Genomic DNA, 17,473 nt, shown 5'->3' on the forward strand with positions numbered 1-17,473 from the left:
GAATTTTTCTTCAAACATCCACATAAAACCTTCACAACTGAATGCATCCAATTTCCACGCACGACAACAATCAATCATATCGTTTAGATAATGATCGCAATAACCCAATTGATAACCATTTTTATTCAGACATTTATTTAGATTGCAATAGAAATGTTTGCACGCATCGGGTTTCTTGTGCGGTAATACCACTGTTGTTGTAATACACGTGATGCACGCGCGTGGGGTAGCCATCATCCATACAAACACATAGAGAGAGAGAGAGAGAGAGAGAGAGAGAGAGAGAGAGAGAGAGAGAGAGAGAGAGAGAGATAGAGTACATATATATTCAAATTTTTTTTTTTTGAATGTAGAGATAATTATGTGTTTATGAAATAAATTTTTAGATATATTAAAAAAAAAATTTTTTTTTGATTAAATTATTAATTTTGAGTAAAATTAAAATTTATTTTAATTCATATATATTTTTGTTTTGTCTCTTAAAATGTTTGTTTCAATAACAACAAAAAAAAAACAATTATATCTAATATTAATTTCAATTGTCTATAATATTAATTAATCAATTAATTAATTGTCAATAATATTAATGATAATTAAATATCATATGATTTTTTTAAAAAAAATATAATTATAATTTATTAAACATTTAGTTTTATAATTATGATAATAATAATAATACTAATAATTTAAACAAAAAAAACTTACTTGATATTAGATTATTAAAAATTATTTAAATAATTTTTATTTTAAACTTATAATTATTATCAATTTTATTAATTAATTAATTTAACTAAAATTTACAGTTTTTTTGTACAAAACACAAAAAAAAATTGTTTTTATTTTAAACAATCAAAACAAATGCTGCAATCATTTACAACATTAATACACAAAACACATAAACACATATACAATAATGTTACTTAAATTTTTTTAAAAAAATTACCTAGTTATTTCGAATTAAAATATTTTAGCTAGTTAAGCTAGATATAAACATTTTTTGATAATTTATAATTTTAACTTAAACAAATTAAATTGTTTTTTTTAAATTATTCAAACAATGTGTACCGGTTTACTAGTAAATAGTGTTTACTTGTATGTAAAATTTTTACAATGTACATTTTACAAATGTATCTATCAATAAATTATGTCTACAAATTTAGGTTGTACTGTATATGTTGTTAACATGTTAAATTTGTGTATGATAATTTTTTTAAAAATTTATAATAATAATTATAATAGCTAGCCAAAAAAATTAATTATTATTAATTTTGCTAGGTTATTAAATTTGAAATTTATATTTATTTTTTCTAATATTTTGTTTTGTTTAAAATAAAGTAATTATTAATAGATAGTGTATTTTGAAATTATTTTATGTATTTGAGTTATTAATAATAATTAAAACTAAAAATTACATTTTATTTAAATAAATTTTGTAATAATAATAATTTTAATTTAATATTTTATAAAAAAATTATTTTAAATTATTATTATATTGAAACACTTTATTTATATAATAATAATAAACAAATAGATATTAATAATAATATTTACAATATAAATATATAGCATAATTATTATATATATACAAGTTTATTAACAATATTTAATTAATAAAAAAATAATTAATTAATTTTTTTATAGATACATACAGTATATATATCGGTATATTGTACATGTTAATAATTATCAAAAAAATTAATTAATTAATTATAGTTAAAATTAAATCACATACAGACATACGATAATCAAAAATAATTATTTAGTTATTTAGACATTTTTTTGTTAAATTGTTTTTTATTTATTAGGAGGCGTGGGGTGTAAATTTATTTATTTTAAAAATAATTATTATTAATTAAATTAAATAATTATTATTATTAGTACACATGATTTAAATGGCTTTTATTATATATATATAGTGTATATAAATAAATAAATAATTATATAATTTATTTGTTATTTTATAAAATAACAATTATTACATATATATATATAAAAAAATTTATTTATTTAAAAAAAACCCTAATATGAAGTTATTGTACGGCAATTGTTCGGCATCGGTGGTCACTGTTTCGGTAGCGATGGTCATATTGATGACCATTACGGGTCTGGTCGACAGTAAGGCTACGACGACTGTGAAGAAGTCAAAGACAGCGACGACGACGACAACACCGAAGATAACGACGACGACTAAGAAGATGGCGACGACATCACCGAAGATAACGACGACGACGACGACTAAGAAGATATCGACGGCTAAATCATCTGCAACTGGAAAGAAGTCTTCGTCGACATTGTCGACGACAGAAGAAGCCGAAACCGATCAGATACTAAAGGAAGTGTTCGGTAACGAAGTACTAGACGAAGGAGACTATGTCTACAGGGATATTGTTGCCGACGAGTTTGCCCGCAAGGCTGCCCTATCGTTGACCTACGAAGCCATTAACGGCGGCGACGGTACAGCGGACAGCAATACGACTATCATCAGTGTCGATGTGGAAACAACGGCCAACAGTTCCGATCAGTCGGACGACGATACCGATGCTGGTGTCATGTTGATGGCCGCCGCTGCTGTCGACAGTGCCCATAGTACCAGTGCTGCTGCTGATACTGATGACAGTTCCCATAGTACCAGTCCTACTACTACTACTACTACTACTGGTGGTGACAGTGCCGGTGACAGTACCACTGTTGCTGCTGATAGTGCTGAGACTACCAGTGCTGCTGCTGCTGTTGATGGTAAGGATAGTACCACCATTGGTGCAGATATTGATGTTACTACCAGTGCTAATGATAATACCGAGACAACTACATAACTACTATTTATTGGTACCAGTGCTAAAAAAGGTTAATTTTTTTTTAAAAAAAATAATTAGTTATATGTTAAATATTCAATAAAATAAATTTATTTAATTTTATTTTAATTATAAATAATCGATTGTATGTATGTATTGTACATACATATACTATATATATAATGTATTGTATAAAACTTTTTAAAAAATAATAATAAAAAATTTATTTGATTTTTTTCTATTGTATTAAATTATTGACTAATTTTAGTTTAAGTAAAGTTGAGTTAATTTTTTTTATAATAAATAGTTTTAAAATATTTATTATATTTGTATAATTATAATCATACAAATTATTGTTATTATATATTTAATTTTTTTTCGTTAAATTAATAAATTATTTTTTTTTGTAAAATATATGCTAATTTATATTTATTTATCTAAATTACAAATAAATACTACAAATCATTGAAATTTATTTATTTGTATTTAAATAAAACAAAAAAATATATATATATATACTGTAAATAAATATTTATAAGTAAATTTAAATAAATTATTACTTATAAATTATAAGTTATAATAATAATAATAATAATAATAATAATAATAATAATAATAATAATAATAATAATAATAATAATAATAATAATAATAATAATAATAATAATAATAATAATAATAATAATAATAATAATAATAATATTGAATAAATTTTAGTTTTTATATTGCAAAACATTTAATTGCACCATATTTGCTAATTTTTTTTTATTAATAATTAATAATAGCTAAAATTATTATTATTATTATGAAATTTATTTTTAATTAAACCATCCATTAAAAAATAAACTTACTATACATTGAAAATCATAAATAATAATAATTAATTAATTAATTAATGAAACAATTACAATCATAATTAACCGATTGGTTAACTTTTAAATTTGTATTTAAATATTTTTTTTGTTTGTGTTGTTTTTGATTTCATTTAATCAATATAACTAAATTTAAAAAAAAAAAATTATGATTACAACTAAACAACAACAACTAGTAATCCGATTGATAGTATTATTGGTACCGTTGATAGCAGTTATTAGACCGGTTCAGCTGATTAATCCAGCACTGGGTACCGATGCTGGCGGTGTAACCATAAAAAACGGCCCTAAACCGGTCAGTAGCATCAAATTTGGCGATGGAAAGGCAACCTACATGAGCAACCCTGCCCTGGGTGCCGACGTTGGTAATAATGCTGGTTCTGTTAGTACAGCTGGTGGTGGTGCTGCTGGAGGTGCTGGCGGTGGTGCTGGAGGTGGTGCTGGCGGTGCTACCAATCAGAAGCTAGAGAAACGACACGATCCGGAGTTCGGTGAACTAAAAGTACAACAGTTGCCGATTGTATCGTTTTCGGCAGCAGATGTCGGCGCCCAGCACTCGATAGACGAATATCTAAGACACGTCGACAGGCACGCAGCCGCCGAACAGGCCCAACGATCGGCTGCCCGACGGTACGAAAAGTGGATGAAAAAACAACAAAAACTGGCCAGCCAGCAGCAGAAACTATACCAACAACAACAACAACAATACCATAGTCAAAGTCATCAGATGATGGACTCGGGCGCCGGCAGCGGCGGCGACATTGGTTACGGCCAACACCAACAACAGGCTGCCAACTATAACGGCGGCGGCGGCGGCGGTGACCAACAACAAGAAGAAATTGATGAAAAACCGTACGGCCAAGACTATGTACCGTTACAGACGGCCAGTCCGAATATACCCCAAGAAGTTATTGACTATTTTCAAAAATCGCACAAAAATGATCTCAGATTGGCAACAGAGATACAGCACCGGGAGGATAGAAAACTACAAAAAGATACCTATTTTAAGAGAAATAAGGCTAAACTACATAGTGATGGTGGTGGCAGCAAATGGCGTACGGTTCCCGGTAGCGAAAAAGTTAGCAAAGATGATGGTAGCAGTGGTGGTGGTGGTGACGGTAAGGGTGACGGTAAGGGTGCCGATGGTGGTGGTGGTGGTCCGGCTGACGATGCTATCAAAAACTATAGTATGATACACAAAGAAGATTTTGAATCGGTCGGCAAACAAAAACGGGCCGGTCTTAAACACGGACATCAACATAAAAGACGTCATCCCGACGACGATGATAGCGGTCTGGCAGCTACAGCTCCGTCCGCCGGCGATGAAGAGGACAAACCATTGAAGATGAGTGCCAGTGAACTGAAGGAAAAACATCAGAAACTAAAGGAAAAAGCTAAAGAAGTTAAGGAACGGATGAAAACACGTTTGGAAACTGTTAGGGAAAATGTCAAAGAAAAAGCTAATGATTTCAAACAAAAATTTAAAAAAAATAAAGAGTAATAATAATTAATTTATAATTAATTAATTAATTATCACTACTATTATTAATATTATGCTATATTTTATCGTTTTGTGTCTTTAATGTGTGTTTGTCTTAATATATTATTATTATTATATATTCACAATATATAGTAGTTTTCAATATAATAATAATAATAATAATAATAATATAAGTAATGTATTTTAATTTATGCAAAAAAACCAAACAAACAGCAAACAAAACCAAAAAAATTAAATGTAAAATTTAAGCTTATATAATTTTATAATTATTATTATTATTATTTTACATAATATTTAAAAAATTGTTAGTTTGTTAAATGTTTCAAAGTTTTTTTAAAAAAAAGTTATTATTATGTATGTTAATTTTTTTTTAATTTAATCTTTAATTATCTATTGATTATTATTATTATTATTATTATAACTGTATTAATAAATCATTATTTTTATTTGTTTTATTTTTTGTTTTTATTTTTTATGGTATGTCATCAAAATTTTATTGTTACTTCAACTACAACAACAACAACCGTTTTAAGACCGTTAGATCAGATGCTGAAGTTGAGTCCCGAAATGATTGGACAGTCTATTGGTATAGAGGCATCTGGAGGATCCAGTTCCTCATTACATATCGATAAATCCCGTATGAAAATCATACCGATGCCACACGGTCGACAGGGACTAGTCAATATGGATGCCCAGGTGCTCGGCTATCTGGAATCGGGTAGGGCCCAGTTAGATATAGAGCATGCTAAAATTATACCGATGCCCGTAGTGGCCAACAGTGGCCAACAAAACATCGGTTCGGTACGTATGGAGGACTTCAAACAACAACAACAACAACAAAATAATAATAATAATAATACCGTTAATACATAATAATATAATTTATATATATTTAAATAATTAATTTTTATAGTTATCTATAATTTTATATATTTAAAAAAATAATAATAATTTTACCAATTAAATAAATATAAAAATTTATTATTAATATTATTATACATACATATATAGATCAATATACTATTATTAAATATTCAATACATTTACTAATATGTTGCGAAAACTAAGTTTATTGTAGAATTTTTTTTTTATAAATTATTAATAATAAGAAACTTTTTTTTTAAATTTATAATTTATGTAATTTGTTGTTTTTTAAATAAAACTAATTAATAAATATTTTAATAATAATAATCATTGATTTTTTTTCTCTCTCTCTCATAATGTTCATAACATAATTAAGTTATTTACACAAAAAAAATTATTTATATATTATATTCATAATAAAAAAACATATTTGCAAATACTATGTAATTGATAGAGTAGTAATGTATAGATAAACTTCTAATAATAATATTTAACTACCTGTCCTCCCAAAATTACATGTTTGTTACATCAATAAGCAACATACCTATGCCTGTAAATTAAAGACAACAATAATGAATCGGCGGCTATATTTAGCTATACTATTATTATCATTAGTAGTAACTGTCATATTATTAGGCTGTCCGCATGTCATATATGGTAACTGTGCTAATATACAGTATATAATTACATATTAATATAATATAGATAACCTTCCAAACAAATAGGCGATCCCAACAACACCACCACCACCATCACCACCAACGGTAACGGTAGCATCAATGATGACGCCGATAGTGTCGTACCCGAAGAGTTGCCACAGAGTGCCAAATCTGTGTCGTCACCGCCAAAGACAGGACAACTGTCCCCATCGGCTGTCGAAGAGTACATGAAAGAACATCCGGAGCTCAAACAGATGCCCAAAAATGACGGGTCAGTAGGTCTGCAGCCGCCGCCGCCGCTGCCACCGCTGAAACAAGTGTTCAACAAATATGGCGATATAGTTGCCGGTGCTGTCAATGGCACTGCTAACACAACAACTACTACTACTACTACTGCTGGTCAAGTGTTTAGTCAGCCACAAGAACCGGGTGGTGTCGGTAATGGTAGTACTAATACTAGTAGTAGTAGTAGTAGTAGTAGTAGTCATCTACAAGAAAATCCTGAACAACAACAACAAGCTTTTGTGTCAAATGCTTCCCAACAACTATACCAACAACAGTATCAACAATATCTGCAACAATACCAACAATATCAGGAACAGCTAAGACAACAACATCTGCCGCCAGCACCGCCACCTCAACAGCCACAGTATGCCTATACCTATAACACTGATCCCAGTGCTGGTAGTGCTGCTCCCGCTGCTACTGCTGTTGTTGCAGCTGATCCTATGCAAGCAATCGCTTCACTGAATGCACAAATCCAACAATTGTATCAATTGATTCAATCACAACACCAACAACAACCACAACAACAGCCACCACAAGTTCAACCACAACAACAAGAAACTCATAATTTACATCCTGATTCTTCATCACCACAAATAGCCTATCCAGTTGGTGCACCTGATGCTGCTGCACCTCCAGTAGCCATAATACCTACTAGTGTACCATCATCAGGAGCAGCAGCAACTCCTATTGTTGTCCACAATAAGAAACTATTGCATAACAAAAATATCAAACACCATCACAACCACCACCAACATCACCACCAACAACAACATCAACATCATGTTGTTGCTGTAGAACATCCGGTCGCCATAACTCCCGGTCCCGACGGTATTATCGATTCGGAAATGGAGTTAACGCCTAACCAATATTTGCGATTGTTTTCAAAGAAAAACTCGGAACTGCCTCTCGGACAACACGAAAAGATGGTATATGTAAGTGTCTATGTGTGTGTGTGTATGTGTGTGTGTATATGTGTGTGTGTGTGTGTGTGTATGTATGTGTGTGTGTGTGTGTGTGTGTGTGTGTGTGTGTGTGTGTATGTGTGTGTGTGTGTGTGTGTGTGTGTGTGTGTGTGTATGTATGTGTGTATGTGTGTATGTGTGTGTGTGTGTGTGTGTATGTGTGTGTGTGTGTGTGTGTGTGTGTGTGTGTGTGTGTGTGTGTGTGTGTGTGTGTGTGTGTATGTGTGTGTGTGTGTGTGTGATTTAATATAAAAAAAAATATTTTATTGACAGAAAAAAATGTACGCCAAAAATCAACAACAATTACAACATATGCTTAAAGTGCAAAAATATTTGGCCCAAAACATGGGACAGTCATCTAACCAGTTAGCTATTGTACCGTCAGCTAAGGATATGGAAGCAGAAGATCAATCACCAGCAGCACCGCCGCCATCACCACCACTACAGTCGCCTCAAATAAATCCACAATTATTAGCTCAGATGTCACAGTTTATACAGCCAGCAGCGGCGGCGGCACCGACCTCACATTCAGCGGGCAGCGGCAGTCCCTCATTACTTATAGATAAATCGCGTATGAGAATCGTGCCCATGCCGTACGGTAATGGCCAACAACAGGGACTGGTCGGGATGGATCCACAAATGTTGCGCAATCTGGAAACAGGTGCTGCCCAACTGGACATGTCAAATGCCAAGATTGTACCCATGCCTATCAATAGTGATGGTGACGGTAGTAACGGTGATGACACTGGAGGTGGTGGTAGTGGACAGTTAGGCGGCGGCGGTGGCGGCGGCGACGACGATCCAACTGGTACGCAACCGCAACAAATGCAACCGTCACCGTACGGACCGTTGATTGGCGGCCCGCCGCCCGACGGCGGTGACCAGTCGCCCGGTGCCACCGAATCCGAATCAATCGAATTCCGGCCCGAATATCCCGAAGTGGTTCCAACAACTCTGGCATCGCCGTCGGCTAAGGAGCTGATAGTCACATCACCGCAACAGCAGCCGTCTATCAGTGCATCCAAACGCAAGTTCCGATACAATCAAGTGGTCAAACGTCGGCACAACAGCGCCGCAGCCGCCGCCGTCAGTGGCAGCAGCAGTGGTGGTGGTGGCGGTGGCGGCAGCGGCGGTAAACCCAAGTTTCTTATGAGAGCTCGACTAACAAATTTGCCGAAAAAAGGACAGTTAGGCGACGCCGATAGCTGGTGGTTGAAACCAGTGCCCGACTATTGTTCCGATAAGATTGTCGAAATTACCGACTGTCCAGATAGTCAGCTCAAGTATCGGGCAAAGCGTTGGTCGTTTGATACGACAGACGAAAAATGTTATCTCTATGAGGATGAGTGCCATTCGGTTAAGAGAAATACATTTTCGACACTCAAGGACTGTATGTTTACCTGTTGGCGACCCTAACGATGAGGAAGGAAGGGGTGGATAAGGGATTGGTAGGTGTCGTAGATGTGTAGGTATAGATTGAACCCATAAATTGATTTTTGTTTTGTTATTTTTTCATAAATTAAATTTTTTATAATTAAAACATAAGTAATGTATAAATAAATTAAAATACTATAATTTTTCAATTGATAATTAAACTATGTTTTAATTTTTAATTAAATTTATATTATAATTGTTAATACAATTTTTGTATCATTTTATATCAACTATATTTTGTATATTATTATTATTATTATTGTTAGTTGTTATAAAATAATATAAACAGTTAATTTATTTTATTTAATTAAATAGTAATAAATTTTTATGATTATTATTTTATTCATTTATTTTTATAATTACATTTTTATTAATAATTTTAAAATTATTAGTAAGTTTTTTTTTAAAAATATTGAATATTAAAATAAACTAATAAATAAATAGATATTAAGTACAATGTATTTAGTACTGTATAAAGTAGTCATTAAATTATAATATAAAATGTAATTTATTTACACTTTTTTATATAGCAATGACATTGAAACTATGAAAATAATAATAATACTAAATAAATTAATTGTTTAACATTTGAAAATATTACATTTAATAATTGTTTACTAACTATATAATATAATAATAGTTAATAATATTTCAAAAAATATATAGTTAACTAAACTTTTTGTTGTTTAGTTCAATCACATTTATATTTGATATAATAAAAATATATATATATTATATACATGTATATATATACAAACACGCATGGCTTTAATAATAATAATTTAATATTAATTATATAATGGCACACCTTTATTGTAGACAATTTTTTTTGTATATATATATACACACACACATTAATATATATATATATATATATTTCAATATAATTATATAAAAAAATCGTGATAACTAATAATAAAAGTTTTTTTTTTAAAACACTAATAATAATAATTATGATTATTTTGTATATAACTATTTACTCTACTGTATATATATACACACAAATATTTTTTTTTATACAAATGTATTAATTAATTAGTTGACAATTAACTAATTTTGTGATTTGTTTAAAACAACAACAATAATAATAATAATGTTTTATTTAATAAAAGTTAATTTTTTATATATATATATAATTTATATACCAGTATATAATATTACATATTATTTTAGATATTTTATTTATTTTATTATAAAATAGTTGCACATGTTTTATATACAATATATTATTATTTGTAAATACAATTAATTTATATATAATATAAAATGTGTAAAACATTTGTGTTAATATTTGCACCAAAAATATTATTATTATTATTATTATTTTTATAAGTAAGTACATAGAGTTTTATTATATATATATTTAATTTACAAAATAAATATTTTTTAATCGTTACTATATAAACATTATATCAATTATTTATTATTATTATTTTGTCAATGATTTGATACTAACATTTAAAAAACCAGTTTATAAATTCAATTTTGATTTTATAATTTTATGCATATATATACGTATATATATATATATATATGATATAAACAGTTTTTTTAGATAAATAAATTAAAATAAGTATATTAAAAAAAATTATTACATACATAACGTTAATATAAATTTAAAATTAATATTAAATTATTTAAAAATTCATTCAAATATTTAAATATTTATTGATTTAATTTTGATTATCATTATTGACGACAAACACAACATCAAAACAAAATAAAACAAAATAAAACAAAAAAAACACATTTTATTAGTCTCTTTGAAAAATATATATCAAAAAAATAATATCAATTAGATTATCAAACTTTGTATCAAACAATAAAATGCAAGTTTTTTTTGCACTACAGTACATGTAGTTTATCGTTAAAATCATATAATTATATATACAGTATATATAACTTAATAGTTAATTACATTAATATCAGGATTTTCAATATGAAAATCCATTGATTTCCGTTTGTATGTAATTTATAAACAATATATATATATATATATATTAAATGAAAGTTTTATTTAGAAATTTATTTATCATATATATATATATATTCATATATTTTCCTCCCACTAAAACATGTATTATAAATAATGTTTATTTTTATTATATCATACAGTATATATTGTATACATAGGATATCCACGACTACTACTAACTTTAGTTTAATAATTATTTATATTATTAGCATTTTATTTATAGCACAGACACATACACACAAAATTTTTAGCTGACTTGTAAACTATAGTTTATTTTTACAAAAAACTAAATGATTATACAATTAGTTTAACATTTATAACATAGGATTTCTACAGAAAATTTTATTATTTAAAAATTATTTTCATTGAATTTTTTTTTCAGTACAGTATATACATGTATATCAGGATTTTATATATATGTATATATATATATACTGTATAATTATATAATTATATAAGTATTTAAAATTTTAATAACTACTGTTTTTAAAGATATTGTTTGTGTGATAAAATGTAAATTAAAAATATAAATTATGATAAATCAATTAAATATATATTTTTTATAATCAATCAATTTATTATGTGATTAAAATAAAATGTAAATATTTTTTTTTGTGTATTTACAGTAGTTTTTTATATATATATATTTGATATGATATTAAAATATATATATATTTATAATTGTTATTTTATATAATACCAGTATATAATATAAATTAAATAATTTAATGTGTTTTTGTCTATTATAAACGTGATTTAATTAACTTATTTTTTTCAAAACATGTATTATAATTGTTATGTTGATTCAGAAAGTTATATACAAATAATTTAAAAATAAATTTACTGATAATATATATATATATATATATATATAATATATATATATATTATATATCGAAATATAAATTATATATATATATGAAAAAATATAATATAAAATAATATAATACATGAATATTGTGCCAAAAAAATATATTTATTTATACATTTAAAAAAATGTGTTAATACAAACATTTTTTATAAAAAAAATGTTTATCAATTTTTTTTCAATGACTAAAAAAATTGTTATCTAATTGACAGTATATGATATACAGTATTGTATATCAATATAATAATAATAATAACTGTATTTTTTATTTAATATAAGTTATTAATAAAAAGTCATGTCAAGTGTGATGATGACAACTACGAGCTATGATATCCGTGAGACGAATCCACCAATCGGTGGACAGTCGTCGTCATCGGCTACAACAGTGCTGACGAACGGACTGACCACCGCTGCTGCTAATGTTAAAAACAACAATATCTACCGAAACGAGTCGCCAAAACGTATAGACTATGTACTAGTCTATCGTACGAAACTTGATGACCACCAGTTGTCACAGTCATCGTCGGTGTCTTGTATGGCAAATGCCAGACAGATATTCGAGGTATTTGTTTGTTTGTCTGTCTTAAGTATCTAACCTACCGGTGCTTATCTTATATGTTATATTTAGTCCAATCTGATCGACGAAGGCCTTGTACTGGAACGGGCCGACAGTTCCGGTACCGGTGAGTACACCTATGTCCATGTGTTTGCTCCGTGGCCACTGTTGACCCGATATGCCGAAGTAATGAAACTACGGATGCCGATGAAAACAATTAAGTCAAATATGCGGGAACTGTTCGATGAAGAGTACGGTACGGATCAGATGGTATTTACGGCTCCCTATACTCGGGACAAGGAATACTTGTTCGACATACCGGTGCCCGACAGGGACCGATTTTTTACGGTCAGCCAAAGAGCCCAGATTGTCGAGTTTATATTGAAACGGAAAAGTTTTGTCTGCAACGCTACCGATGTTTTCAGTGTCGGCATCAGTAAACTGATCAACGATAACGTCTATTTAGCCGCTTATCCATTACATGAAGGTAATGATGATAAGCGCTTCTACACCTATTTTGTTTTATTAATATAATTGCTATCTGATCCACTCAAACAAAAATAATAGGCAAACTTAACGAAGATATCGACTCTAAACGGTCGCATCTGATCGACGACTGGGCATCGCTGTCATCCCTACTCAAGTCTCAACCATTGGAAAGGATAGTCGACTATTTTGGCGTCAAAACAGCCATGTATTTTGCATGGATCGGCTTCTACACCCGTATGCTGGTACCGGCCTCTGTTATCGGCCTAATATGTTTCATCTATTCGGTGGCCACACTCGACCGCGATCAGCCAACTAGACAACTATGTCAGGACCGTACCGGTCGCTATATGTGTCCGACTTGCCGACACTGTAACTATACACTACTGGCCCAGTCGTGCAGTTTTATGCGCGGCTCCTACCTAATGGACAATCCGTCGACCATTGTATTCGCCATATTCATGAGCCTATGGGCTACTGTTTTCCTGGAAATGTGGAAACGCTATTCGGCTAAGATTTCATACAAATGGGATTTATCTGAATTTGACGCTCACGAGGAATATCCACGACCCGAATATCTTGTAATTATGACAACAACAACAACAAAAACAATACTAATTTTATACTCATTAAATAGTAATTGATTTTTTTCTATGTGTGTGTGTGTGTGTCTCAAAAAGGCCCGCTTAGCCAACCGTAAGGCCAAACGTATACTGAATGTCATAACACGAATGGAGGAACCGTACATACCGTTTCTCAGAGGCAAACTGCCCCACATAATCATATCGTCATCGCTGGTCCTATTATGTATCTGTTTGGCTATAGCTATCATGATATCCGTGATAGCCTATCGGGTATCGGCACGTATAGTACTCAATACATGGTCGCAGCGATCGGATTTCCTACAGAATTACGGCTCAATTATTACATCATCGACGGCTGCCCTAATCAATCTGTTATGTATACTAGTTTTGGACCGACTGTATGCCCGACTGGCCTACTATCTGACCGAACGGGAACTGCCCAGAACTCAGTTCGAGTTTGACAATTCGCTGACATTGAAGATGTTTTTGTTTCAATTTGTTAACTACTATTCCTCTATATTCTACATAGCCTTTGTTAAGGGCCGATTTGACGGCCAAGAGGGTCGGGCTAGTAATTGGTTTGCCGAGGAATGTCCAATGGGTAAGACATACCTATATAATCACCCGTTTTTATACACTAAACTAAACACTTATGTATCGGAGGTTTTTTTTGTGTTGACTTATACTGTTATACTCTCTCATAGGCGGCTGTTTTCTAGATCTGGCCATACAGTTGGCCATCATTATGGTTGGCAAACAAGCAGTGGGTGCTGTCCTCGAAATACTGATGCCAATGGCCACCAGATTCTATAACAAATGGAAATATACTCAGAGTATTACCACCAAATGCGGTGGTAGTGGTGGTGGCGGCGGTACCGGTGGTTCAAGTGTACTACTGTCCCAATGGGAAGAGGATTTCCTGCTTGAGTCATGGGAACCGACATCCTTGTTCTACGAATATCTTGAACTGGTCCTACAGTTTGGTTTTGTAACCATTTTTGTTTCAGCATTTCCGTTGGCGCCGTTGTTTGCACTGATCAACAACTTCTTCGAGATCCGATTGGATGCCAAAAAAATTGTCACTGACTTCAAGAGACCAGTAGCCCAACGGTATGATAAGCTAATAGTTCTATAAACATATAGTTCCCCATCATCTCTATTCAATTGTTTATTTTATATATAATTTAGAGTCAAAAGTATCGGCATTTGGTACCGAATACTGGACGCCATCGCCAAGTTGTCGGTAATAACCAATGCAATGATCATTGCCTTTACCACCAGTTTTGTACCCCGACTACTCTACTATATTGAAAACGGCAATTACGATAACTATCTAAACTCGACACTGACAATGGTCACTGTTAGCCAGGCCGACGCCCGGCTAATCGGATCATCCTATTGTGTGTATGTATGCCCACCAAAACCTGTCATACCTTTTTAAAAGTTATAGTAATTTTTTTGTTGTTATTTATTTGATTGTCTCCTCCCATCAACAGTAAAGTCAATTATTACGACTCGGCCGCCGCTGCCACCACTGACCCGACCATCATCGGTAGTTACGGTGCTGATGGTGACCATCAGTACTATTGGCGACTGATGGTCGCACGGCTAGCATTTGTTGTCCTATTTGAAAATGTTATCGTTTTGCTAACATCGCTAATGAGATGCCTGATACCGGACGTACCGAAAAACTTGAGACACCAGATACGGCTGCACTCCTATCTGACCAATGAGTTGATTATGAGACACGATCTGATTGTTGCCAAACACATCCATTGCCGCGACTGACTGACTGACCGACTGAATGGATCAGATGATGATGACGACTATCAATACTATTGATAATAATATCCTCTCATAAATATCACAATAAATTATTATTAAATTATAAATAAGTAATAATAATAATAATAATAATTTATATATTTATTACATGTTTTGATTTTTTTTTTGATATGTATCGTAAATTGTATAATAAATTTATATATTATATTAATGTATATTTTTTTTAAATCTGTTATTATTATTATATTTATTGCCAAACAAAGTGTTTTTTTGTTGTTATTACCGTAAATTGTATTTTATATATTACTGTATATTATTTGCATTTAGGTGTACATTATAATAATAATTAAATAACTTATTTATTTTTTAAATTGTTTCATCAAATAAAAAGTTAAATCATAAAATAAAATCATTAAGTTTTAAAATTTAGTATAAGTTTAAATATTTATGTTTTTTGCTAACTATACAGTATAAATAAATTTAAACAATATTTTATTTTTATTAAAAAACAATAGATATAAATACTACAGTATATATAATTAATTATAATTTTTTTTTAAATTAAATTATTATTAATTAAATTATAATAATTATTATTTGTTATCATTTAGCAGATAGTGTGGACCAAACGACATCGGATACAATACATCCAGCGATGTCTTATCGTAAGTATTGTCCGATCGGACCAAATAAATGGTTAAATCAGTTGAAAACTATTTAAAAATATTATATATATATATATATATATATATATAGATATTTTTGACAGTATATTATAATGTATTTAGAAAATTAAAGGCTATTTTTAGGGGGGGGGGTGTTGGGTGTGGTGGGGCTGACCAACTAACCTCTCGCATCAATTGACGACACACACCGCACGGTACTATCACCTGTTGGCCGTCACCACTTCCGACCGGCAGTTTCGCTACAATGGCCATCGATTTGAATTGTTTGTGACCTTCGGATACGGCCGATGAAATGGCCGACCTTTCGGCGCATATGCTTACCGAGTGGACAGCATTTTCAACATTACAACCTATCAGAGATAACCCGGATAACAGTTTAATGTTAATTTAATATAACTAATAAGTTATATATAAAAATATAATAATATTATTATTATTATTAATGATTTACCTCTAAATATGCGGCCATCGATAGTCTGGACGGCGGCGCCCACCGGAAACCCACTGTACGGACTGTACGATTGCTCCATTGCTTTGCGAGCTTCGGCTACTAGTTTTTGGACGACTACTGACTCAGACATCATAAATGAAAAATAATTTTTTTAATAAAAATATATTTTTTTTATATTTAGTATTTCAGTTATTTATATAATAAATAATTCAAAAATTTCTTTGAAATTATTATTATGCTTTAGTAATATTATTTACTTGTCTTATTGTATTTATAATAGACTACGTGTTTGTTTTTTTAATAAATAAAATGATAATTTATACAATATATATTGAATATATATATATATTTAATTAACAAACAAACAAAAATTTTTAAATAAAATGATTGACTAAAATTAATGAATTTCATTATAATTTGCGAAATCATTATTAGATGTATTAGTAATACTAAAATGAATTGACAATTTTTTTTTCTCTAAATTGTATGAGAAAAATAAGGTAATATTTTTAATATTTTAAAATAAATAATATTATAAAAAATAATATACAGATAGTAGTAAAAGTAGCCGATATAGTAGCGAAAAATAAACTAGCAAAGATGAAATATTTACCTGGCTAATTTGTCAATACCAATAAAACAAAAATTAGCATAATAAAAACATAATAGATTGAATCTACTGTATAAATAGATATACCCAGTATAAATGC

The 17,473-nt window shown here is 30.2% G+C and overlaps 5 protein-coding genes across 5 annotated transcripts in view; 3 read left to right on the top strand and 2 right to left on the bottom strand.

The window, feature by feature from the left end:
* The window catches only part of LOC128952594 (serine, glycine, tyrosine and glutamine-rich protein-like), a 1,088-nt gene extending 359 nt beyond the window's left edge, over positions 1–729 (bottom strand). The window contains exons 1-2 of the mRNA XM_054298014.1: positions 706–729; positions 1–191 (exon numbers count right to left, since the gene is read on the bottom strand). The exon at positions 1–191 is cut by the window's left edge and continues 359 nt beyond it. Coding sequence (XP_054153989.1) covers positions 1–191; position 706 — 192 coding nt within the window. The 5' untranslated portion in view covers positions 707–729. The remainder of the gene's footprint in view (positions 192–705) is intronic.
* Positions 730–2,024: 1,295 nt separating this feature from the next.
* Positions 2,025–6,498, top strand: LOC128953766 (uncharacterized). Its single transcript, XM_054299290.1, has 4 exons — positions 2,025–2,736; positions 3,856–5,088; positions 5,707–5,966; positions 6,484–6,498. The coding sequence occupies exons 1-4, from the start codon at positions 2,025–2,027 to the stop codon at positions 6,496–6,498; spliced, it is 2,220 nt and encodes a 739-aa protein (XP_054155265.1).
* LOC128966406 (mastermind-like domain-containing protein 1) lies at positions 6,462–9,474 on the top strand. Its single transcript, XM_054313259.1, has 3 exons — positions 6,462–6,686; positions 6,755–7,908; positions 8,212–9,474. The coding sequence occupies exons 1-3, from the start codon at positions 6,602–6,604 to the stop codon at positions 9,352–9,354; spliced, it is 2,382 nt and encodes a 793-aa protein (XP_054169234.1). The 5' UTR covers positions 6,462–6,601; the 3' UTR covers positions 9,355–9,474.
* A 3,036-nt stretch (positions 9,475–12,510) lies between these two features.
* Positions 12,511–15,660, top strand: LOC128953777 (anoctamin-4-like). The gene is made up of 7 exons (XM_054299301.1): positions 12,511–12,777; positions 12,844–13,258; positions 13,339–13,838; positions 13,938–14,442; positions 14,546–14,951; positions 15,030–15,245; positions 15,338–15,660. Exons 1-7 carry the CDS (start codon positions 12,511–12,513, stop codon positions 15,627–15,629), a joined length of 2,601 nt encoding a protein of 866 aa, XP_054155276.1. The 3' UTR covers positions 15,630–15,660.
* A 536-nt stretch (positions 15,661–16,196) lies between these two features.
* Positions 16,197–16,893, bottom strand: LOC128952604 (cytidine deaminase-like). The gene is made up of 3 exons (XM_054298024.1): positions 16,764–16,893; positions 16,475–16,662; positions 16,197–16,339 (listed from the first exon to the last, which is right to left on the bottom strand). Exons 1-3 carry the CDS (start codon positions 16,891–16,893, stop codon positions 16,220–16,222), a joined length of 438 nt encoding a protein of 145 aa, XP_054153999.1. The 3' UTR covers positions 16,197–16,219.
* Between the last annotated feature and the right edge of the window lie 580 nt (positions 16,894–17,473).

The sequence above is a fragment of the Oppia nitens genome, unplaced genomic scaffold, assembly GCF_028296485.1.
Source record: "Oppia nitens isolate AA-2021 unplaced genomic scaffold, nextdenovo-longstitch-racon4-pilon3 scaffold11_pilon_pilon_pilon, whole genome shotgun sequence".
Lineage (NCBI taxonomy): Eukaryota > Metazoa > Arthropoda > Arachnida > Sarcoptiformes > Oppiidae > Oppia > Oppia nitens.